The sequence below is a fragment of the Jaculus jaculus genome, chromosome 1, assembly GCF_020740685.1.
Source record: "Jaculus jaculus isolate mJacJac1 chromosome 1, mJacJac1.mat.Y.cur, whole genome shotgun sequence".
Lineage (NCBI taxonomy): Eukaryota > Metazoa > Chordata > Mammalia > Rodentia > Dipodidae > Jaculus > Jaculus jaculus.
Window position 1 is genome coordinate 39,016,507 of NC_059102.1, and position 24,292 is coordinate 39,040,798.

Sequence of the window (24,292 nt, forward strand, 5' to 3'; positions counted from 1 at the left end):
TCAGTACTAGCTAATTTCTGCAGTGAGCCCCAGGGATTGCCTCCAATTCCATAGCACTGGGATTATGAATGGGCACCACCACAACCTTTTATGTGGGTTCTTGGGATCCAAACTCAGGTCCTCAATCTTGTATCCCAAACATTTTACTCATTAAGCAATCTCCCCAGCCTTCTCTTGATTTTTATTTTTTTTCTCTTGATTTTTAAAATAATGGATAAACTGAGCATTTTTGGATCAGCAGGATTGCCCAACAGTCAGATGCTGTTTTCTTCACTGGATGTAGCTGATAGATGCACTGGTTTTGTGACTCCCAATGGCATCTTGAGTTCTTAAACAGACCCACTTCCAGCAGAGATGGAAAAAGATGAGACAGGTCACAATGGAAGGATGAGCAAATGGAAGTGATTTTCTTCTTCTGACCAAGTAGGGGTCAGAGAGCTGGGTAGCCCTGGCCTGGCTTACCCGGGGTCTAAAGCTTGAGTTCCATAGCTGCCTCCCCTCAGAGCGAAACAGTGGTAACTTTCCAGCCCTGTCACCTAGAATCACATGATGCTTTCTTCCCTGAAGTCAGGTCTAACTCACAGGGTGACGGATGGCTTAGAGTAGCTTCTTTTGGGCCCAACACCATGGCTGAAACACAGCATTGCTTCTGGATTCCTTTTGGCCATTATCAATGTGGCTGCAAGTTGAATGTCAAGCTTCAGTGCATTCTGCACCTTCGCCAGTGATTACACAGACACACTTTAATATCAAAGAAATTTAATACGCTGCAATAAAATAAGCGCCTTGGAAAAGCTCATGGAATAGATGTCAATGTTAGAGAAACCCCTCCCACACATCCTCTAGCTCCATACCCCATTCCCTCAAAACCAAACCAGAAAATCTCAACACAGGAAATCCTTCCAAGCTTGGGTTTCAGTGCAGGCCCTTCACCAATGACAAGAACATGGTTTCCTATGTGGCCTAAAAGGAAGTCAAACACAGAAGCACAAAAAATCTACAGGACTCCAATATTTAAGAGACTTGATACATATTCAAAGTTAAAATAACTCCAACTTTTATAGCTATACATATTGTTTTAAAGCAACTTAATATATTTTTAAATTTTATATATACACTCTCAAAGGTTCTTCAGGTGAGGTATGTAAACATTGTCTAATGAAAAATTTTCAATGTTTCAAACCAACAAATTCACAGCATACATTGAATTTTCATCCATTAAAGACACAGTATTTTCCTACACTCACTAACATAGTGGAAATCCAGGCCCAAGAGACGTGTGCCAATCTTCCAGGTGACCACTTGCAGTTTTTCTCATCTCTCTGGTTTGGGAAGACCAGCTTTACACAGGCTAGGAGCCTGCACAGTACCCGGGAGGGACATGGTCCTCTGCAGGCCCTGCCCTCGGGCATCTGCAGCACTGGCTGAGACTCACAGGGCAGCAGAGACCTCCGAGACTGACCTCAGCAGTGACAGCACTGGGAGGAACCAGCAAGCCCTTTAAAGGAATGGTAGATTCATTACAGAGCTCCCTGAATCCACAGCTGGACCAGCAGCCCCTGCCCTAAACTCATGCTGAAGGGTCATGGCCTAAAAAGAAGAAAAATCCAACATGGCCCCTGAGCTTCGGTTAAATTGCATGGGCCTCCTCTGACCCCCTGGCCCCTCAAAGGCATCAACGCTAGCCTAAATTAGGACCCTGGACTGTGCTTTTAATACTCATTGAATTTCTTAGTATCATAATGCATATGGGAAAATAGTGCCATGAGTTCACAAAGATGACCAATGCACACAGGCAATGGTCAATGACCTTGGAGGAGCTCAAATTTGAAAACCACTTGTTCCCTGAGGGTAAACAGCAGGCTTATATTGAGATTGAGGCTAATAAGGGGATCTTTTTTACTACAAAATATCAGACTTCAGAATCCAGGGCAGAATTTCTGTCTCACCCCACATAATCTACAACCCCATCCCCCGCCCCCACATAAGTAGTCACCTCCCCAACGACACAATACAGGTCAAGTTCTTCCCTCTGCTTGCTTCCAGGCTCAGCAATGGAAAGTTTTATCCTAATGCACCCACTTCAATCTAAAAAATACTAGTGAAAAATCCTGAACACCATCATAAATACAAAAAGATATATTCCAAAAGCCTAAAAAAACTACATTACTTCTATCAATGGTTATCTGAGTGTCGGGGTATTTCTTCTTCACCAAGTTTAGGACAGTCACAGGGGAGGCCGCCCAACTGTTGAGCTGACATGCTGGGAGACACAGTGATGCCTCTTTCCACTGACCTGCAGGGCCTAACCAGACACTGAAGGCAGGGACACCCCCAGCTGAGGCACAGAGGAGGCTGGCAGGACATGGGCTGGCTTCTAAAGGTGAGTCAGATAGGGCCAAGAGACATTTAAAAGGTCACTTATGTCTCCTGGGTAAAAATTTCTTACACTGATTCTATGGCCAAATGGGCTTTGCCTCATCTAGGTTACACACGCTTTACGAGTTCCTGGGAAATGGCTAACGTTTTGATTTACATGTCCGCACTTTCGATGTGTCTGGTGCTGGTGGATTTCTCATCCACTGCTGGAGTTGTGTGACATGGGAGCCTGCAGACAAACAGAAGCAAAAATTCAAGTAAAGCAGCCTCTCCAGCAAAGGCAAGAGGCTTCACAAGAGCTGTTCTACCCCCACCCGATCCTCTGAGACAACAGGACATGTCAGCACCTGGGGTCTTATTGCTATGGAAACACATCAGAAAGAACACCTGGGTATCTGCTCTGCAGACCTGGGTACTGACCAGTTTACTGTACACTGTATACATATATATATATATATATAATATATATAACATAACCAGATGAGAAGAAGGGGCCATTAAAGCTTGGACTGGATGGTACATTACAGATCAAATGCCCCAAACAGCTCTCAACCTGCTGGTTTCTATTCTCCATGAGTGAACTGTGTAATGAAAAGAAGTTCACTGCTTAAAATATATTCTTCTACAATACAATGCAAATCAACATCACTCAGAACATGAATCTGTATACAGCACATTAATAAATATTTTTAGAAAACTATTTACAGCATTACATCGTGTGAACATTTGGGTGAGAACAAAATCTAATTCTTTCTGCAAAAGTTAAAAAAGTGTTTTGACTGTCTAGTTCAGTGCTAAATTCCCTGGCACCTAGTTTCCCATTCACATTTTATCTTAAAATCAGATTTGCTTACAAACAGTATCTTAGAAAAACATTCTCCAGCATTACTGTTCAAGTGTCCTCTTACTCACTTAGACAAGACAAAGGGAGGCCAGAAGGAAATATGCAAACTATGGTTCAAACGGGAGACAGTAATCCCTGCACACCTGTCCCCAAGCTCCCTGCAGTCCTGGAGCTGCAGCTCAGTCTAACCACCTGGGCAGAGTGAGACGGTGACAGACAGGATGCCCATGAATGAGGCACAGGGGAAAGAGCGTGCAGCATTGGTTTTATGACATCTAGGGGGCTCTGAATTGCAGACCAGGACTCCTGAGAAATTGAATTATCTTAGAACACACAAATCTCGTTCTGTAACCATGGGTTACAGGTGGGTGGGAATGGCCCACAGAACAAATACTCCATGAGAAAGGGAGAGGAAGCAAGCCAAGGTGCCTCCGAGTTTTGCCAAGGTGCAGAAGTTGACATGTCTCCTATGGGTAAGCATGAGAGGGCTGCCTCTCCTAAGCCTTGGAGAATGACACACTGTTGATCCTGTCATCGGGAACCACAGTGGCTTCTCCTCATCCCACAGGCATGAGTTGATTTCCTTGGGGTTACAATTAAGGCTCATTTCCCTGCTCAAGCCATGGAAATGAACAGCTGAATGTACCAATGGTATGGACAAAAAGTGGGCCATGGGGCAACACCCCTATAGGGTCCCACCTTGTTTTGGGATGGGGTGAAATGGGGAGCAATGCTGTTTCCCAATCTACATTGTATCTACCCCCAAATAGTAGAGGTTTCAAGGCCATACCCTTTTGTCTTTATTGTGCTACTTAGGGGTTCAATCGTTGAGCATGGGTTTTGGGGAGGACAGATGGCAAGAAGAATTTTTGAAAAGCCCTTTTGACAGTTAATTATTCTGTTAAAATAAATACTTTGTATAGAAGCATTTGAACAGGAAAATATCACTATTTACACAGTGAAGTAAATTCCACAGTGGTATATATAAATATGCATTCTTTACATCTGAAATCAGTCACTGATATCCCCTAGAACTACTCCGAATGTAGAAACCACCAGTGAAATCAATAACCTTAAGATAGTGGCTCTCACAACAATCCCTATCGGTGGTGTAAATATTCAAAATTATACAAATCTAATCTGTAGAGTTATCTTTACCACAAAGTAGTTTCCAAACACTACATACAGCCTTAGCTACAACACAGCATGAAGTGCACAGCATGGAAAACAACTGGAGTGGTTAAAAGATCACTGAATGGCATTTGGCCCCAGCCACTAAACATTAGAGGAGACTAGTTATGAAGAAACACTTCTCATGTGACATGTACGTGTTCAGTGAAGCACTTGGGAGTATCCCAGAGAAGAAGCCACCTGGAAGGATGCTGATGGCATAGCTGTAGAAGAGGAAGGGCAAGGTAGCAAGGATGTCGTTCCCCCCACCCCCCCACCGGTCACCAATGAGGAGTCGATTCAGGCCTGACCAGGACTAGGCCTCACTGATCAGACCTGAGTGCCCTGAACTTGCTCTGTCTAAAGCTGCTGGTATGCTGACAAGGTATCATTGACATACTAGTATGTCAAGAATATGTGGCCTGTGATTCAAGGTTCAGACAAGCAAGGACCAGTCACAAATAATGACCAAAACTTGGTGAGTGGTAAACCTGCAAATATCCTAAGAACAGGAGAAAAATGGAAAGCTACAGGGCTAAACCAGGCCCTGTGCTTTGGGAGAGAGGCACTATTGTAGGCTGTAGGCTCACTAGAAAACAGCTTGTGTCAAGACTGCTGTAGTGGAACATCTCTACCACAGTCAAGTTTGCTCTGAATCACGAAAATGACGATGACTGCACTTTTACTTTAAAAGACTACACTTTTAACTACATATCCTAGTAGAGATGGTGAGTCTGCAATTTTTTAAGATACTCCATGAGCGAAGACATTCTCTTCTTATATATAAGCACTTATCAGGAATCACGTGGAGCAGCAGCTGTGTACTGAGATCAGACAAGACCGCCAATCCTAAAAGAATTGTTGTGATGCTGGACTTTATGAACAAAGGAAAATTTTGCCTACCTGTCCACACAACGTGATAGTGAATGACACTTGCAAACATCAGTTAACTTGTGCCTCACAGGGTCAGGCAATGTGAACTGGATATAGACAATTGTTTTATTTCTATTATTCCTTTCAAGAAAGGTAAAAATCCATTCATGTACCCTCTAGTCTACTATAAGACCACAGGCACCCAGCTGCCAGTTTAAGCAGTCACTACTTTCATGTGGTTTGCCAACTGAATATCCTGTGAAACAAGAGTTCCATCAGATAAGAAAGATTCAGTATCTGTTTCCTCGGGTCTGCATGGTGGTCAGTCTGCAGGACAGAGCAAAGGCTGTGTCCACCAAAGCGTGAGGAAAAGCCAATCCAATGCAGAGGAGGTAATAAAAGGAGCTGACCACCTCTAGTTGGAGACAAACAAAAGCATGAACAAAGACACCTCCACAAAGCGCTCGAGGTGGTGGCCCGGATGAAGAGCAGCGGCGCTGGAAAGCTTGCGCCAGGAAGATGAGCAGAGGCTGGCCCTCAAGCTGCCAACCCACCACTTGTAGACAAAGGCTATCTCAAAAAGTTTTCCCTAGCTCTGCTGATTTTAAGCACAATGATCTGGGGATTCTCCCCCCGCCAAAAAAAAGAAAAGGATTTTGAGGCAAACCTGGGAGAAGTACTTACTGTTAGGATATGAAGACCACCACTTGGCAAGGTAGCATACATTGATGTGATTTTATAGAGAGTAGAAAGTAAATCATGTAAAATATACTTTAACAACTAAGAATTCAAAATAACTGAGCTGGCTTGCTCTCAGTGGCAGAGTGCAAGGCCCTGGGTTCAGTCACCAGCACTGCTCATGCTTAAGGGCCAATGACAAAAAAAGGTGAATCAATAAAAAAATAATTGACATGAGATTCAACTTCATTTTGGAATATAGCATAGAAACTTATTCTTGAATTTTTGTGAAAGGGGAAAACAACACCTGGAAGTATTTCTTGGTCATACTCAGGTTTAAAATGCTCTTTTTTTGTTGTTATTCTTTTCTAAGGCATCTCAAACATTTTTGTTGGTCTGCCTTTCATAAAATTATTTTGAATTGGGTATGGTGGCACACGCCTTTAATCCCAGCACTAGGGAGGCAGAAGTAGGAGGATCACCATGAGTTCAAGGCCACCCTGAGACTACATAGTGAATTCCAGGTCAGACAGAGCTGGGGGAAAAAAAATACACACACACACACACACACACACACACACACACACACACTGAAAATATGTGACTGAAAACATATCAAAGGTAACATATTATGGTGCTTCAGTTTTGATACCAGTCTTTGTTTCTATGTTATGAAAAACTTTGTTTCCCACCTAAGTGGGATGCTCAGAGGACTAAATGTACAAAAATATTCTCAACTAATTTTATCAGAATCAAATTCTTGATTTATTTTAGTGGACAAGAAGCGAAGCCAGAGTATCTATGATTATAAAGTATGGGAGTGAAATGGGAGGCCCACACCACATAACTTTAGAATTTGCTCACAGGTTCCAGTCTATAGGCTAAGGCAGCTACACTGTGGAGGGTGAGCTAGAGAGATTGCTTGTTTAAGAGGATGGCATGCCTTTTGAAGCAAGAGGGAAGAGAAACGTCCATAAGAAAGAACTGAGATAAGGAGGAGGTAGACTAAAGAACAAGGAATATGAGGCCGAAGAAAGCGCAACCAGGGATGAGCTCTTCCTGAAAGGGATTGTTTTCTCAGCTTCTTAAAAGATCCAGACAGTAATTATTTTAGGCTTTGTGGGCCATATGGCCACTTCTGCAAGTATTCAATCTGCTCCATGGACAAGCAGTGAGCAAATGGGTGTAGTTATGTCCCAACAAAACTTTATTTACACACACCAGAGGCCAGTTCAGTTTTCATGTCCTTGACAGATAATCTGAGTTAAATGACAGCCTGCACTGGCTGACCTGAAACCAAAGGGATGGCTCCCTGGCTACTGGCCAGCTTTGGGGGATATTTAGTCCATCCTCGGTGTTGTTGCAGACTTGCTGCTGGTGTAACACTGGTATCCCCACCTCACAACACAAGCATGTTGTCCTTTCCTATGTGATGCTTAGATCTGCTAATTAATAAAAGTGCTGCCCATAAATGAGTGACAGCTGCTCCTTCATCTCAGAATTCATCACAAGGCTGGAAAGAGACAACATCTCAATGCAAAGTAGCTGTCTTACAGTGACGTCTTCTTATGACCCCATGTGCACAGTGAGAAGTGGCGTGCAGGATTCCAGGAAAAAGGGATGACTAAGTGCATCTCCTCTCTCTGAACAGGGCATAAAATCCACAGCCAATTATTCTTTTAGATAGGGCTATGTAGATGCTTTTAATAATGAATTCCAACCCTCCCTCCTCACTCAAAAAACAAACAGAGGAAGAAACAAAACAAACAAACAAAAAAACCAAGAGAATCCCAGGGGCTAGCAACTATGGAATAATAGGCACAAATAACATTCCTATGCAAGAAGCCCTAGGAGCAGGGAAGGATTTGAGGTCTTCCTGTGGTACTGCAGGACCTGTCTGAGGAAATCTCAAGGGTGAAGCTCTGCCGCCCCCCAGTAAGGGAGCAGCCTCACACTAAGGAGCCTCACGGAAAGAAAATGGGTTTCCCAGGGAGACCTGGGTTCTAGGGTAGCTATAGCAGAGACTGACTAAAGCCACTTCTAGCGGCTTCTGAGATTAAGAGGGAACATCAGTCCTCTGGTTATCAACTTCAGCTCAAGCACTGAGACAGTCACTTCACTGAGTGTAGGCCAGAAGCAGAATACCATTCTGATCTGGATCTAGACTGAGGGTCACACTGCCTTTGCACGCAGTGACAAGCCATAGTTGAAAATGACTATAGGAAGGAGATTGTTGCAAAGGAGGGAAAACAAAGGGAGACTGGAGTTAAGGCCAAAGCTTGGGACCAGGCCTATCTGGGAGGCAGCTTTTCCAGTATCTACTGTAGGTGCAAAAGGGCCTGCTAGAGTTGGGCCTCAAGTTTTGCTTTTGTTTTCCTTCTTCTATAAACAAAATTAAATGAATCAGCAAAATTGAGATTTAATAAATATGAAATAATTCTAAAACTTTCAAGTGTCTTAATCTTTAGACTTGCCATCTATTTAAATGTAGTCATTATTATCAAGTGTAGGTTGATCTTAAAGACGATTCACTGCCACTAGGGACATAACAGACACATTCACACCAACTTCCTTAAATGCAACCAATTAGATTGAGGTGAACCATTAAAAATGAACACAATCATAAAAGTAATGGAATGAATTGTAAGCTTGGAACCAAAAAAGTTCTACCAACTCATTAGCTTACTCCTCCTCCCTAACTCAATCCAAGCACCTTATAAAATAGTCTATAAGCAGCCAAGAATACCTCATGTACAGGAATCAGCATACCTGACACTGGAAAGCACCAGCTGTCTGAGTCACTACAAAAACAATATCCAGTGACAACTAGATGAAAAGGTATCTTTTAAACCTTAAAACCACATTTAACATTAAATGGACCTATTCCAAACATATTAATGCTTCTGTGCAACTTAATGCTGAGAAAGGGTTGCCAGTACATACTCAGCAGTTTCATTAAGCTAGGTAGCTTGTGAATGATGAAGGTTAGAGATAATAAAAAGAAAGAGGAGACAAGGAGAGGAGGAGGGAAGAAGAAAGGGAGGGAGGCATGGAAGGAGAAAGGGAGAAAGAAAGGAAAGAAAGAAAGAAAGAAAGAAAGAAAGAAAGAAAGAAAGAAAGAAAGAAAGAAAGAAAGAGGGGAGAAAAAGGACACTCGTGGACTAAAGGAAATATTAAAACAAAAATGGCTTTCACTATCTGTGAAATTCAACACAACTGTTAATACCTCATGATTCAAATGCTTTTTCTCCAGTCTTACCCATTATCAGAAGTTCTCATTAACTATAGCAGAGTAAGGTAGAGGCCTGTTTTATCATAACTTGCATAAAAATTATCTGCATTTACCTGAAAAGATCTGAAACAACTTTAAGTAGAAAACCTTTTAATAATAAGGACAGCTGTCCAGACAAGCCCGTTTTAGTGACAAGATGTGCCAAAGAGGCTATCTAAGCTTTATAAGTAGGTGGTCTGCAGAGGGGCCCAATGGAAATGTCAAGTACAGACCATTATAATGGAGCAATGTCATAGGCACTGAGTAAAGCCAGTGGGCTCCACTCAGTAAAGGCAAATATAACTTATAATTATTGCAGTTCTCACTTGATCCATGGAATGAATGGTGGGTGACATGATCTGAAGGACATGACAAGCATTCAACCACCAGGATGGCACTAATCACTCTGCATGGACACCACAGCAGACAAGTGCATTCACATGGCAGCGTCCTTAGCAGCTGACTTTACTCAGTCGTGTGCCCTGACTGCCATATGACTTACACTTCTCCAAGTCTGATGCCAAAGCGGTGATGGGGATGTGCACAGACATACGAGGCCACTTAAAAACCACTTAGCCTGTGCTAGTTACTTAGCTCATAGATACGCTACATAGGGAAGAAGGAATTTTACTGTGAAACTGGGACCAGGAGACGTTTGCTGCTGGTGAACACATGCAAACAAATGCTAATGCACGTGTGTGCACACTCTGCTAAGCTTTTCTGCCACTAGAAAGAGCATTTTCACTTTCTCTGAATAAGAAAGTACTCTGGGTAAGAAAGGAAGGAAGATCAGTCACTCTCATCCTCGTGATCAAATTATAACTACAAGATTACAATGATAAGAAATTTAAACAAAATAAGAAGAAAACCTCATTGGAGGGCTAGCATGTTAGCAAGGCCAAAAATGAAGAGAATGGTAAGTTTAGTAATATATTTTGGAGAGGCAAATAATTTCTAGAGGTTATAAAATCAAAATGGATGCTTATAACACATCTTTTGTCCAACGGGCACATAATTTAGAGGACATGTTCTGAAATGATTCTTTAAAAGGAAGGGGGAGTAATTAACAACGTATGATTTTTGAAAAGAAGGTAATAGAAACATTAATCTCTCATAATTTTAAATCCTCTGCATTCTCCACATACCACAGAAATGATTTGGTTTAGCTTTCAAATATCACTCAAACAAAACCCAAACAAGACAGAGAGGGGAGTTGTGCTGTGGTTTGCAAGGGACACCTGTCTGGGGACAGATGCGCAGGACGGCTGCTGACGGGCTCCTTGCTCGTGCATGGTGGTGGTCTTCTCAACTACAGTACAAGTGCTTGTGCATCAAGTATAAAATACAAGCCTTTCATCACATAGATCAGCTTTTTAGCTTTTGTAAATTTAACAACAAAAAGGATAAATAAGGCACTGTACTTCTTAAAACAAAAACTACTTGGTTCCAAGTTTAAAACCCAAGGAACAACCAGCATATATAACTTCCCTTAGCCTAGGAGAAGAACTCTGCAAGTTCTCTTCTCCACCTGAGACGCCTTTTCTGACATCTCAAACTGTGGTGTACTCTGGAACCGTAATTTGAAAGGCCTGGTAAGCTTATTAAAAGCAGATTTAGTTAATGCAAAATAAAAGGTTACTTCTACAGGACAGACAGTTCATCTCTCGGTGGCCATCCATCTGTCACTTGGCATCCAGCCGCCTCCGTTTGTTATGAACAGAGTCCAGCTTTCTCTTTCTCTTTCTCTTTCTCTGGACTGTCCGGTTGTCTGGGCTTTTGGTCAAGGTTCTGACCCGGCTCTTCCCGGTGCTCAGCTTCCTGCCCCTGCTCCGACCCTTGCTCCTGGCCCTGCTCCTGGCTTTTGTGGGCCTTGAAGTGGCTTCACCTGCCCCCTTTTGTTTGGCAGGTTTCAGTGACTCACAGGCGGCAGGCTGTGAAGGCCTCTTGCTTGTGCTCTCCTTTTCTTTCCGGGATGAGGGACAGCTCTTCCCGGAGGACTTTTTGCGAATCTTTACTTTATTCTCTTTCAAGTTTATCTTTTTGGGGAGTTGGTTGATTCTGTCCCTTGCGGCTAGCTTCTTGGCAGAAAGGGTTCTAGTGGCTGCATCCACATGCTTTTCTTTGCTAGCTTTTGTTGCTGGTCCCTTGTCCTTACTTTCCTGAGTGCTGCCGCCTTCAGTTCGCCTGCGTTTCTTCTGGCCTTCCCCTTTAAGCGAGATTTCAGGCACCTGCCTCCCTTTCCTTCTCTTGATTCTTTTAGCACTCTTGGGGTTAACAGGAAAGCCATCTGCACCCACCTGAAGGGCGTGCTTGGGGGACATCAAAGGGTTGATGCATACGCTCTTTCGACTCTTCCCATCCTTACTGTCCACAGATGAGCCCTGCGGGCCCTCCCTGGTCTCACTTTTGACTAGTCGCTGCTGGGCTCTGAGTTTTCCTCGAATGTTGGAATACTTTCTAAGGATCCGGGTGCTGGCAGGGGTAGGCAGGCTGGTGGGGGGATGGCTATTTCTACCTTCCTTGACTTCCTCTGTGCTGTCCTCACAATCAGGCCCTAGGTTGGCATCACTGCTGGACTCTGACTCCATTCGATCAGGATTCTCTCGCAGCTTAGACCAGAGCTTCTGTGTTTTCCAATTATTCCTAGCAGGCATAGCTCCAGGAAATTTCTTTAGGTGTTTTTTCAAGCGTTCCGCCTGCAATGAACTGGGGTACAGGCTGGAAGGAGAGTACTTCTGAAGAGGGTGCTTGACAGGGGGAACGTCTCCTGGAAGTCGAGTGTTGAGCTTCTTCACGATGACCAGAGACCGGGTTTCTGTTGTCTCTAAGAACCATTTACAGACATTAGATAATTTAAAGCTTGTCATAAACAGCATCTGAACAGGAGAAAACTTCTGGCCTTCCAACGAGCCCCTGCATTTCCGTGACCTCCTCTTGCTCTTCCAAATCTCCTTCAGCTTGTCTGACTTGCTCCTTGCTCTTGCTGCCGGCTGTGCTTCTTTCTCCAGCTGGATCCAGCCCTTCTGAACCTTCAGGTACTGGGCATTGAAGGTGGCGATGAGCTCCTGGTTCTCCTCCTCGGCACACCACTCCACGAACCTGGGCCGCTCCTCGATGCTCATGTCTTCATCTTCCTCATCTAAGGGGTCTGTGTCCTCTGAGGCTGCCTTTCCCTTTGGTGCCAGGCTGACTTGGGAGACCTCCTTTTCTGAAGCAGCTTTGGTAGTCTGCAAGACATCTACGCAGTGAGCATGTCTCAGGTTGTAGGTTGAAGAGGGCAATCTTTTAGGCCTTGCTACCAATTTTGGTGGCCCAGTAGCATCAGCACTCTGACTACCTGACACCCCAGCTGTGCTAGATGGAGCAAGGCTGGCATCATCTTTCCAGTGCGTGTTTCCACCATCTACCTCATTTACAACTGCCTCTACATCCTGTGTGGGAATGTGTCCTTGCCTCTCCTTTGACTCCTCTGGATCTCTCTCGTAAGAAATGCTTTCTGAGGGAACATGTGTGTCTTTCTCTTCCACCTTTGACTGGACATAAATTTCTAGTTGCTCTCCAGGTAGTGGCTGGCCAACCGGGACTGTGGGATCACTGCTGGAGAAAATCTCCCCTTCTTCCCTCTTGACTTCTTTTGCCAGCATGTTTTTAAAAGTCTGCCGTGTGGTGACCCCACTTTCTTCAGCCTCCAGTTCAGCATCCTCCTCAGAGGATCGTCCACTAATGCAGGGCATGTCAATGTCCTCCAGAGCTTCTGTATGGATACTGCCAACTGGGGAGCCCTCAGGGGTTGTCCCATTAGTGTGATCTTCTCTTTTAGAATGTTTTGCACCAGGATTTTTAGAAACCTTGATTTCAGGGCAAACAGTGGAGGAATCCAAGCACCTATCGGCAGAGGAGGAATCTGAAAGCTGACTTCTTAGGCACCTGTCGGAGGCCTCAGGGAACTTTTTACTTTTCTTCTTCTTGTCCACAATCTCTTCGGGTGAGTCACTGTTCGGCTCACACAGGTCATTTTCTAAAGAGCATTTGATGTCAGTGTCTCCTTCCTCGGGTTGTTCTCCACAGAATGCAGCCTCGAGCCCCTCCCCCTCACTGGGGTTCTCCCCAGGGAGGGTGCTGCTGTCCTGCATGGGTTGAGCAGTGGCCAGCTCCAGTGTCTCCACAGAAATGTTTTCAGCATCAGCCTCAGTACAGATGCTCTGCTCATGTTCAGTCTGTTCTGGACTCAGGGGAGGATCCAAGCCCACGGGGGGGCTTTCATTTTCTGAGAACAGAGAACTTTCTTCTCTGGCAACTATTTCAAGAGAAGATGGAGGCCTAGCTAGGAGGTCTTTACTGGCTTCTCCAGAAATGCTCTCAGCTGTGGGAACCAGGTGGCAGTCCTGGAGTGCATGCACCTCCTCTGCACCCAGCAGGGTAGCTGGCGGCTTGTCTTGCTCAGAGGAGGACAGTGCACTTGCTGTGGGAATTGAGACCACAGTGCTGTCTTCTGGCATGTCCAGCACATTCTCATCAGGGAGGGCCATAGGCAGAGGACACATTAGGCTAGAACCTGTAGTCTCACTTGGCCTAGGGGAGCTGCTAGGATCTGGTTCACTCATGGAGGGGCAAACCTCTGGCTCTTGATGCTCTTTTAAAGGTGATGAACTGTCTCTACCTCCCTCCTCAATAGAGGTTCTGTCCTTCCTAGGTTCTTCAGGCCTGTCCTCCTCAGGAAGCTGCACATCTAATGTAAGCCTCGGGGATGAAAACGTAAGGGTCTGTCTGGGGGTCACTACTGCCTCTAATGCTGGTGATGAGCAGCTCCCTTTGTCCTGGGAGTGTAAATTTCTAGCCAGTGTGCGAACAGTTGGCAGCTCACAACAATCACCATTGAAAAAGTACCCTCGAGTACTCTTTCTGGCTGTTTTCCGAGAAGACAATATGGATCTCTGATTCTCAAAGTGGCATTCCGTTATTGGCTGGCTAATATAAACAACATCACACTGATTATCATAATCGTTTATCCTCAACCCTGATGCTCTCTTACTTTTCCGAGCGGTCTTGATGGAGTTTGACGTCATCTTGGTTCGTGAGTGTCCATTAGATGCTTTCTGTACAGCTGGCACAGGGCTGGGGGCTAACCAACCATCTTTGGAATGATCAAACTGGCCCTTGTCACTGGGGTGTGAATGGTAACCCACTTTATTTCTGCCTAGTGAGTAAAGATGGTTCTCCTGCTTTGGCCTGGCATCTTGTTCATTTGCATCTATATCCTGGTGCGAAGATGTTTTTGAGCTACACTGTAAAGCATTCTCTTTGTCAGCAGTTCTAGGTGAGTTCCCCGTAAACCCTGAGTCCCATGTCTCTTCTGATAAAGCTCTGAATGAATTTCTTTGAGAAACAGTACAGGTATTACTCTCTTCAGGATTCTTGGCTACTTTCACTGCAGAAAGAGTGTCGGGTAAGGCTGAACTCTGCACATGGTTTTTATCATCATCATATGCTTTCACATTTTTGTCTTGTTCCTGCCCACTTGTTTGCCCCTCAAAGCTTTTAGAACTGTGGTGGGAGTTCAGTGAGGAAGAATTTGATGCAGTGAGGCATACCACAGTGGAACTGTCTGTGGAAATGCCAGAATTAGGTTGAGTGGCTGGAAGTTCAGAGGAATCTCTCAGGCCAATGGCCAGCGCATTCTCTTTTCCTGCTACAGAGTCTGTCTCGGGAGGTGGTTCCTCCAGGGTCTGTTCAGTCATTTGCAGAGAGCCGTGAGAGCTCGATGAGTCTAGGAACAAACCTGTAGAAGTAGGAGACTTCCTATCAGAACATACAGCACTCTTCTCCTTATTCTGTCTGCTGCTTAGCTGGGCACAGTCAGCACTGCAAGTGGTGGCATCCATCACTACAGAATCCAAAGGCTGCAGATCCTCAGTACCTGGCTGAGATTCAGTGTACAGGTCACTCAGGACACGAATGAATTGCTTCTGATGATGAGTGCACAGTTTGACCATAAACTTCTCCAGCGGGGACTTTGACTGGTTGTTAGAGTCTACTGCTTGTGCCTCGGATGAGTTCTCACTAGATGGACACAGAAAAGAAGAAATTAGTATGGTCATTTTTTCAGAGAACCATTTTCACATTATGAACTCCATCACATTCTGTTCATACAGTAGAGAGAAGGGGCACTCTGGCCAAAATTACTTCTAAGTCTGCCATTTACTTTTGATTCAATCAATAAAGAATCCTTACCTAATTAAAGCACAATGTCAGCCTCAATTAATATCTTTTATTCTTTTTATTTTTTAAAATTATTTACTTGAGAGATGGGGAGGGGAGGAAGGGAGGAAGAGATGAAGGAATGAGAATAAGCACACCAGGGCCTCTTGCCACTGTAAACAAACTCTAGATGCATGCACCACTTTGTGAATCTGGCTTTCCGTTAGTACCGGGGAATTGAATTTGGGTGGCAAGCTTTGCAATCAAGAGCCTTTAACCACTGAGCAATCTCCCTGGCCCATCTTTTATCCTTTTTTTTTTTTTTTTTTTTTTTTTTTTAATGGGACCAGGGACCAGAGGCCTGATGCCTGCCAGGCAAGTGCTCTACTACAGAGCCACAGTCCAAACAATGTACCATGCTTTCTTGTTTGTTTGTTTTTGGTTTTGCCAGGTAGGGTCTCACTCTAGCCCAGGCTGACCTGGAACTCACTACATAGTTTCAGGGTGGCATCAAACTCATGGTGATCCTCCTGCCTCTGCCTCCCGAGGTGTGTGCCACCACATCCGGCTTCTTTACATCATACTTTCAAAGTGTTCACTCTGATAGAGTTTTTATCTTAGAAGAAATAGTGAAAATAAAATTTAGCTACACTATTAACTCCACTTGGCCAACATATATAGGCTGAACATCTTTAACTCTCAAATCTGTAATTCTCCAAAAACAAGAGACTTGAGTGCTAACACAAAGGCACAAATGGAAAACTGCACACCAAGAATTTTTGTGTTTTACACACATGATTAAAATTACTGGGGCTGAGGGTGGCGGCCCATGCCTCTAATCCCAGCACTCAGGAGGCAGAGGGAGGAGGCCAGCCTGGGACTACAGAGTGAGTTCTGGGTCAACCTGGGCTAGAGTTAAGACCCTACCATGAAAAACCAAAAAGATTAAAAGTATTGTATATTATTTTTTGGCCATGAATGCGGACACACACATGTATATATGGCATACATGAAATAAAAATGGACTCTGCTTAGAATTGGTTGAGTCCCACTTAAGATACCTTATATATATTATGCAACTATTCCAAAATCTGAAAAAAAAAAATCCAACCTACTTCTTGTTCCAAGCATTTCAGGTAAGGGCTACTCAATCTGTGCTTCTGCTTTAGGCCAGGTAATTTTGTTAAATAGTCATTTTATTTATTAAACATACAACACAAAAACTCAGACACATTATATTATTTAGAAGATTTAATAGGTTTAAGATAATTTTTCCAAAAGACTAGCTGGAGAATTGCTAACAATGACCCAGAATGGGCATAAATGAACAAAGCTCATTAATTTCAAATTCTGGAAAAATTAAACAGTGGAAAGACAAGCAAATCCTGATTTGTAGCCTTTAAGTAAGGGAATAGACATGAAAGTAGAAACAGGTATGAACTGTAAATCAGAGACTTTGTCAATGCAAGGTAGTTATATTCTATCTTCACACAAGCCCCACCTAGCACATTTTCTAGACCCTCAGTAAACATTTCACAATCAACCACAGAAATCATTTTACATTACAGCTACCCCTGCCCCAAGCAATGCCTAAGTTATCTTGTTCAAACTTTCAGAGCCTAACCCAGAATCAAAAGGTCAGTCAGTACCAATGCTTTTCACTAACTGCTTTGTGCTTCTGGGTGTCTAGGATTTAATGAGCCCCTTTGGTTGGAGTATTCCACTATCCTGGAGCAGAATGTCCCCCCTTGTTCCGCTCTAGTTTGTAATTCCTGGGAGACTATTATTTGATGGTGTAAGAGACATGGCAGAGCTCGGTGGGCAGCTAATACATGTGTGTTAAACAGATATTTTTTGGTACTATCTTTTGGCTAATTTTCCTTTTCTTCTATCTTTGACTTCTACTTCTTGGACAGGAGATAGCCAGATAGCCTACATCACTCACTCTACCTCCTTAGCCCCAACCAGCACTGTAGCTACAGTGGAAAGAACACAGGAAGTGGAAAAGAGACACCAAGATTACACTTCTACTCTTATAGGATCTCAGGCGTTAATCTCTCTGAACCGTGCCTGCAACTGAATATTAGGAATGAAAATCAGTATTAAAGGGACTGTTATGATTGTAAGTATAATGCAGAGAAGAGTCAGGGTTCAAACAGTTTTCTGTTCCTAATTCACTGAGTTTTGTTTTTAGAGATAGGGATTCACTACACAGTCCAGGCTGGCCTGAAACTCACTGTATATATACTTCAGGCTGGCCTGGAAGTTTTAAAAATATATTTGTTTATTTTTATTTGTTTATTTGAGAGCGACAGAGAGAAAGGCAGATATATGGAGAGAATGGGCATGCCAGGGCCTCCAGCCACTGCCAACAAACTCCAGATGCATGCGCCCCTTGTGCATCTGGCTAATGTGGGTCCCCAGGCAAGCGCTTAATGGCTACAGCAATCTCCCCAGCCCTGGCCTGGAATTTTAATGATCCTCCTGCTGCAGCTTCCTGAGTGGAGTTACACGTAACCCAGGTTGGCCTCCAACTTCTGATGTAACTGAGGCTAGTTGAGCTCCTGATCCTCTGGCCTCTACCTGGCAAGTGTTGAAGGTACAGGCATACACCAACTGTGCCCAGCTACAATTGTTTTGGTGGGCATCTTTACAAAATATTATTTTCCTCCCTTTTCTTTCTTGTGATAGGATCTCCTGTAGCCCATGCTAGCCTTGAACTTACTATGTAGCAGAGGATGACCATAACTCCTGATTCTCCTGTCTCTACCTCCCAAGTGCTAGAATTGTAAGTGTACACCACCCCCTGCTTATTCTGTCTTAATCCTCAAGATCATTACCATGTAAATCATTGCTCAGTTTGGCTATGATTTTTATTACACAGAAATGAAATCTAGTGACAGTTTTAGAGACTACTCAAGTACATCTGATCTCCTAAATACAAAAGGACAAAATAGTAATTATATATTGCTCAAACTTATTAGTTTCCAAATAGTCAAAGGTGATTTGAGCAGCCCCACTTTCAGTTTCAGTTGAGTGTAGACTTCAACTTATTAGCTACAAAAATCACACTCAATGCTACAATAGCACTTTAAAAATAGCCCAGAATGAGGAACTCAGGAACAGTTTCATGAGAAGCATGAGTTGTTTGGAGGCCTTCATTCCTTCGATTCTGGATATGTTCTTGATGTCTCAAAGGCTGCTAAGTAGAACATAGGGATATCCCTCTATTTCCAGTGAGTTGACGGATATATCCTGAGAATGTTTTAGCAATACACAAAAAGGCCAAAAAGGTTGACAAAGGCTGGCAAAAAAATTTTAAAAATAGCATGGCACCTCATTATAGAAAAAAGCAAGAGAGATAAGTAAGTGGTTTTCCCCAGTAATCATTACTTAACTGTTTGCCAGTCTCTTGGATCATACTTCATGCCTGTGAATCATACTTCAGTCCTGCACCTATGTTCTGGAAGCCAGGTTGATATTTGGACTTGGAGATGAATGCAATCAAGGCATGCACCCAAGAGGACAAAGTGCTCTAAAGGAAACTGAGGGAGCACTTCCCTCGAAAATGATGCTCACATTGAATAAAAAACTCATTAATGACATTTTACAATGTTATCCTACTCCTTTGTGGCTAGAGACCTGATCTGCTTCAGACCCACATTTTAATAATTTAACAGTACCTCGACATTTTCACTGTCTTCAACTAAGATAAGGTCTTCCAAAGGACCACGCAACCAGCCCAGAAGCCATCACTGTGGCAATGTAGCTCAACCTAGTCCCTAAAAGACAATCATAGCTAGGTATGTATTTCATGCATGACAAACAAGGGGAGATGGTGGTTTCTCAACTAAGGCATGAAGAAATATTACTAGGGTCACTGAACTTGCACTTGGAAAGATGAAGTTTAATATTTAGATGCCAAGAACTCAAAGCATCAGAGAGGCTAAACATATCAATGTGTGGGGACACCTAGGAGATGAAAATGGCAAACAGCAAACCTGTTCAACAGAAACTGACATCAACAAAAGGTCCTGCCTGTGTTTTCCTGATAGATGATCAGAGACAGTGTAATAATGGTGAACCACAGGTCAGAGCAAATAGAAGTTGCTCTTAACAGGTCAGCTTAAAACCATTCCCACCAGAAACACCTGGATTTATTTTTAATCGTCCCTCCTGCCCCAGTGTGTGTGTGGGTGGGGGGGAAGAGTCATTAAATGCCATACATATGGAAGTCAGAGGACAATCCTGACTGTTGGTCTTTGCCTTCCACATTTGTTTGAGGCAGGGTACATTGTTCATTTCATATACCAGGTTGGCTGGTCCATGAGCTTCTAGGATTCTCCCATCATGCTATAGGAGAGCTAAAATTACAGTTGCTTGCTACTGAGTCTGGCTTTATGAGGGTTTTGGGATCTGAACCTTGGTCATCACACTTGTGCAGTAGCTTTGCAGCTATCTCCTCAGGTCCCTCTTCTGATATCTTAATGCGGTTTTCTATAGAATTCATCAGCAATTACATGGAATTTCATCCATATATTTAACTGATAATTTTATTTTATTTTTTTAAATATTTTTTTGTTCATTTTTTAAAAAATTTTATTTATTTGAGAGCAACAGACACAGAGAGAAAGACAGATAGAGGGAGAGAGACAGAATGGGCGCGCCAGGGCTTCCAGCCACTGCATACGAACTCCAGACGCGTGCGCCCCCTTGTGCATCTGGCTAACGTGGGACCTGGGGAACCGAGCCTCGAACCGGGGACCATAGGCTTCATAGGCGAGCGCTTAACCACTAAGCCATCTCTCCAGCCCAAACTGATAATTTTAAAAAATATTTATTTGCAGGCTGGAGAGATGGCTTGATGGTTAAAGGTGCTTGCTTGCAAAGCCTGAAAACATGGGTTCAATATCCCAGTACTTGTGCAAAAGCTACATGCACAAAGGGCTGTAAGCATCTGGAGTTAGTCTGCAGTGACAGGGGTTCCTGGTGCACCACCCACTCTTTCTACTTCTCTCTCAAAAATAAAAATAATTTAAAAATATTTATTTGCATGTGTGACTGTGCGCATGTGTCAGGGCCTCTTGCCACTGCAAAAGAACACCAAATGCTTGCAATACTTTCTGCATCTGGCTTACATGTATACTGGGCTTACATGCACCTAGGCTAGCAAGCTTTGCAAGCAAGCACCCTTAAGCACTAAGCCATTTCCTCAGTTCCTATTTTCCAATCAGTTTTTATTTGTCTTGCAGTCTTGGCTTTATCAGCAGATGGAAGTGCCTGTGGGTAGGTAGGGACTACACTTCAGGCTTTTCTTTTTCTTCCTTAGCAGAACAAGAGGGAGGGAAAAGGGGTGTCATGTACGTTTCCTGGGAAGTGGCATCTACTGTATTAGAATCACAAGTGGCAAAGCTGGGGGCAACTGGTTGTCGGAGTGTGCCAAGTGATGAGCTGTTTGGTTCAGACGGAACCGAGTTGCTTTTAAGGTTCTCACTCAGAGATATTTTGCAGGCAATCTGGACACACAGCCAGGAGCCCAGCAGTACATTTCTTGGAGCCAAGAGCTTGCACATTAATACTAACCTTTGCCCAGGCATCATTCATTGCCCTGTTACAGCAGCTAACTTTACAACCATAGTCATAAAATTACTTTTGGCTGTCCTTCTAAATTATCCAGTCACCTACTATATATATATATCCTAAACTTTTAAAGTACTACCTACGTTTAGACGAATTTTAATTTATTATCTGGAAGTTTAAAGTTAACCTCAAATTTCTGAGGTTTAATTCCATGACGATGTTTTTCATGTTTAAAACAGATGCTATCAAGTTTTAAATGGTTATTTTGCTTAAGTTTTAAGTGTGCAATTTTTATCTTTGATTTTTTCCAAGTAGCTCTACATCTTTAAGTAAGCCTAAATATAGCACTTACATTAACTTAGGTTATTGTAGGAAGTGATTTTATGTCCTTGGACCATTTTCTCAATCAGCCTCAGGGGAAATGCATGTTTTCATGCAGTGATTATAGTCTGTACCACACGAAGTCCTTCGTATTTCCCTGAATAAGACCTTGACATGAAAATGTACTAACAGATGTTGAAATCACTTAAGTTCATGTTACTTGTACTCAATACTAGTAGTGGATTATCATCAAGCAGAAATATTTGAATACCACTACTAAAGCACAAAAAGATTGTAGGAATTGGTAAATTACAGGAAGGGCTATAAAGAAAAAGTAGGGAAAAAAGAACAGGAGGAACAAAATTCCAACTCCCTGAATTATTTCTTCCTTTAGCTCAAGGCCTAGTTCAGGAGGGTGTGGTACAAGGATAAGATAATATTCATAAAACCTTTTAAAAGCACAGTTTAAAAAGGATGTGTTGTTTCACAACCTAGCTTTAATGATTTACTCAATGAGGTTTCTCTAGCTCAGAGGTTAGGCATCGCAGACCTTCATTGAGTCCATATTGCAATACTTAAATTTCCGAAGAAAAACATTCCTGTGGTTAATACAAATGGTGGATGGCCAATGCTTATTTTGGGATGAATGACAGATTAAACAGAGAAGAAATGTGGCAGAGAGCTGAATGGGAAATGTTAAGAGTCTAGAATTTGAGAGTGATGGATTCAGGCATTCTTTCTAACTTATTCTTTAGCAATAAGATTGCTTGATGGGCAAATCAATGTGACCAATGACCTCCTCAGCTGGGATTAAAGGCATCTACCACCAGGCCTGGCTGACCAGTCACTTTTTATTCTAGGTTTTATTATTTACAATTGCTCCTGTTGATTGATGGTATTTCTGTGAACAGTAGAGAACACAGGGTCCTGTGCAGGTGGTCATGGGATATAATCAGCCTCAATCCAAATCAATCATTGAATACACAGCCCTGGGTCCAGGCTGGCCTTGAACTATGGTGATCCTTCCACCTCCTCGCCTGCACCACCATACCTGGCTAAAAATTGTATTTAAGATTCAGACTTGTTATGAGAACAAAACATCTATTCAAACCCACTCATTTTATAGATAAAAACACACGTGTTATTTCTAGTATAGGAGGTTGAGAGTATTTTAAAAGTTCAAATCAATAAATAGTACATTATTCTTATATACTTATAACCTACCCCCACCCCAACTCAAGACAGGCTTTAATTTATTTTTGCAGTTGCTGGGATCAAACCCAGGACCTTATGCATGTTGGGCATGGTCTCTGCCACCTAGCTATTACCTCAGTGGCAATACTTAGGTATTTTGATATACTTTTGTTTACTTTCCAAATCCTATGTGAACTCTACCACATCATGACTTAAGTAACCATACACACACACACACACACACACACGCATGAATTTTTAAAAAAGTTTGGAGATAGTGACTGTTCACTAATCTCTAAAACAAGCTAATCCACTTCCACTGTAAGTGTAGTTTGAAATTCATTATTACCATAGTGCCTCCTCCCCCAAATAGGCAACAGAAAATTCAACAGCCTGGAAACTAGCTGATGAATAAAATTCTACATTATAATGCTTACCACTTGGAAGCAAATGATGATGAAGTGGACACAGATTATAATATGAATAATGATGTTACTCATTCATTATAGCTATAAAACCTAACATTGTATGACCTAGATGTTTTTAAATTTGAGTACAAATGTTTGGTGAGAGAAAGTGACAATTCACGAAGGTAAATTAACAACTTTACAACTCAGAATAAGCCACAAACCACCATTTTCATTCCATTCCCCTTATACATACAACTCTAGCTTTGTTACAGAATTCGCCAAATTCTCACACCTGTAAAGACATAGGGTCCTTATTTATTTCCAACTTAGCAGAATCAGAAACAGTTTGTAAGAGAAGTATTTTTAAAAATTGGGTAATAGCGATTAAACTATGGATATGGGGTTTTGATTCACAGGTCCCCTATAAACTTAAGTCTTCTGAATGCTAGGTCCTCAAGCTGGAAGCAATTTGGGAATTGGGAGTCTCCCAGAGGTGAAGTATTGTTAGGGGCAGGCTTACCAATGTTATAGGCAGCTACCCCTTGCCAGTGTTTGGCACACGCTTCTGCTGCTGTTGTTCACCTGATGTTGGCCAGGAGGGGATGTTCACCCTTTGGCTTATGCCATCATTTCCCCTTGCCATCCTGAAGTGTCCCCTTGAATTTGTGAGCCAAAATAAACCCTTTCCTCCCATAAGCTGCCCTTGGTCAGGTGTTTTCTACCAGCAATGCAAAGCTGACTGCAGTAATGAACTTGAAGATAGGATCACTAATAAAAAATAAACTCAGGCTGGAGAAATGGATTAGTGGTTAAGTGCTTGCCTGTGAAGCTTAAGGATCCCGGTTCGAGGCTTGATTCCCCAGGACCCACGTTAGCCAGATGCACAAGGGGGTGCATACGTCTGGAGTTCGTTTGCAGTGGCTAGAGGCCCTGGTGTGCCCATTCTCTCTCCATCTGCCTCTTTCTCTCTGTCTGTCGCTCTCACATAAATAAATAAAAATAAACAACAAAATTTTAAAAACTCATTTACATGATGCTAGGCTATGATCTCATTACACTGATCTGGCCACTAATTTAGGGTGGGTAATAGCAAGAAATGACAAGAAGCAAATTTGCTAAAGCTTTGAAATTTACAAAAAAAACCACTTGGGTTTCCAGAACAATATTCTATAAACACTTCGTGTAACTGATCCAAGGTGAACAAAGGAAGCCAATGAACCCATCAAGCAGTACCAACACCAGGCCAAGGACAGAAATGGCTATACAGCTAGTCTGAGACAAAATACTTTATAAATACATTTAGTCATGAGCTTGAATAAAGTTTCCTGAGGGCTGGGGAAATGGCTTAGCGGTTAAGGCATTTGCCTAACAAGC

General features: G+C 42.9%; 1 protein-coding gene across 4 annotated transcripts in view; it reads right to left on the reverse strand.

Annotated features, from left to right (window-relative positions):
* Positions 1–742: 742 nt before the first annotated feature.
* Positions 743–24,292, reverse strand: part of Lcor (ligand dependent nuclear receptor corepressor) — a 141,113-nt gene continuing 117,563 nt past the window's right edge. For 3 of the 4 annotated variants that reach the window (XM_045150132.1, XM_045150150.1, XM_045150142.1), the window contains one exon: positions 743–15,275. In XM_045150132.1, the coding sequence (XP_045006067.1) occupies positions 10,898–15,275 (4,378 nt within the window). In that variant the 3' untranslated portion in view covers positions 743–10,897. The remainder of the gene's footprint in view (positions 15,276–24,292) is intronic. The other variant, XM_045150155.1, reaches the window with a different exon arrangement.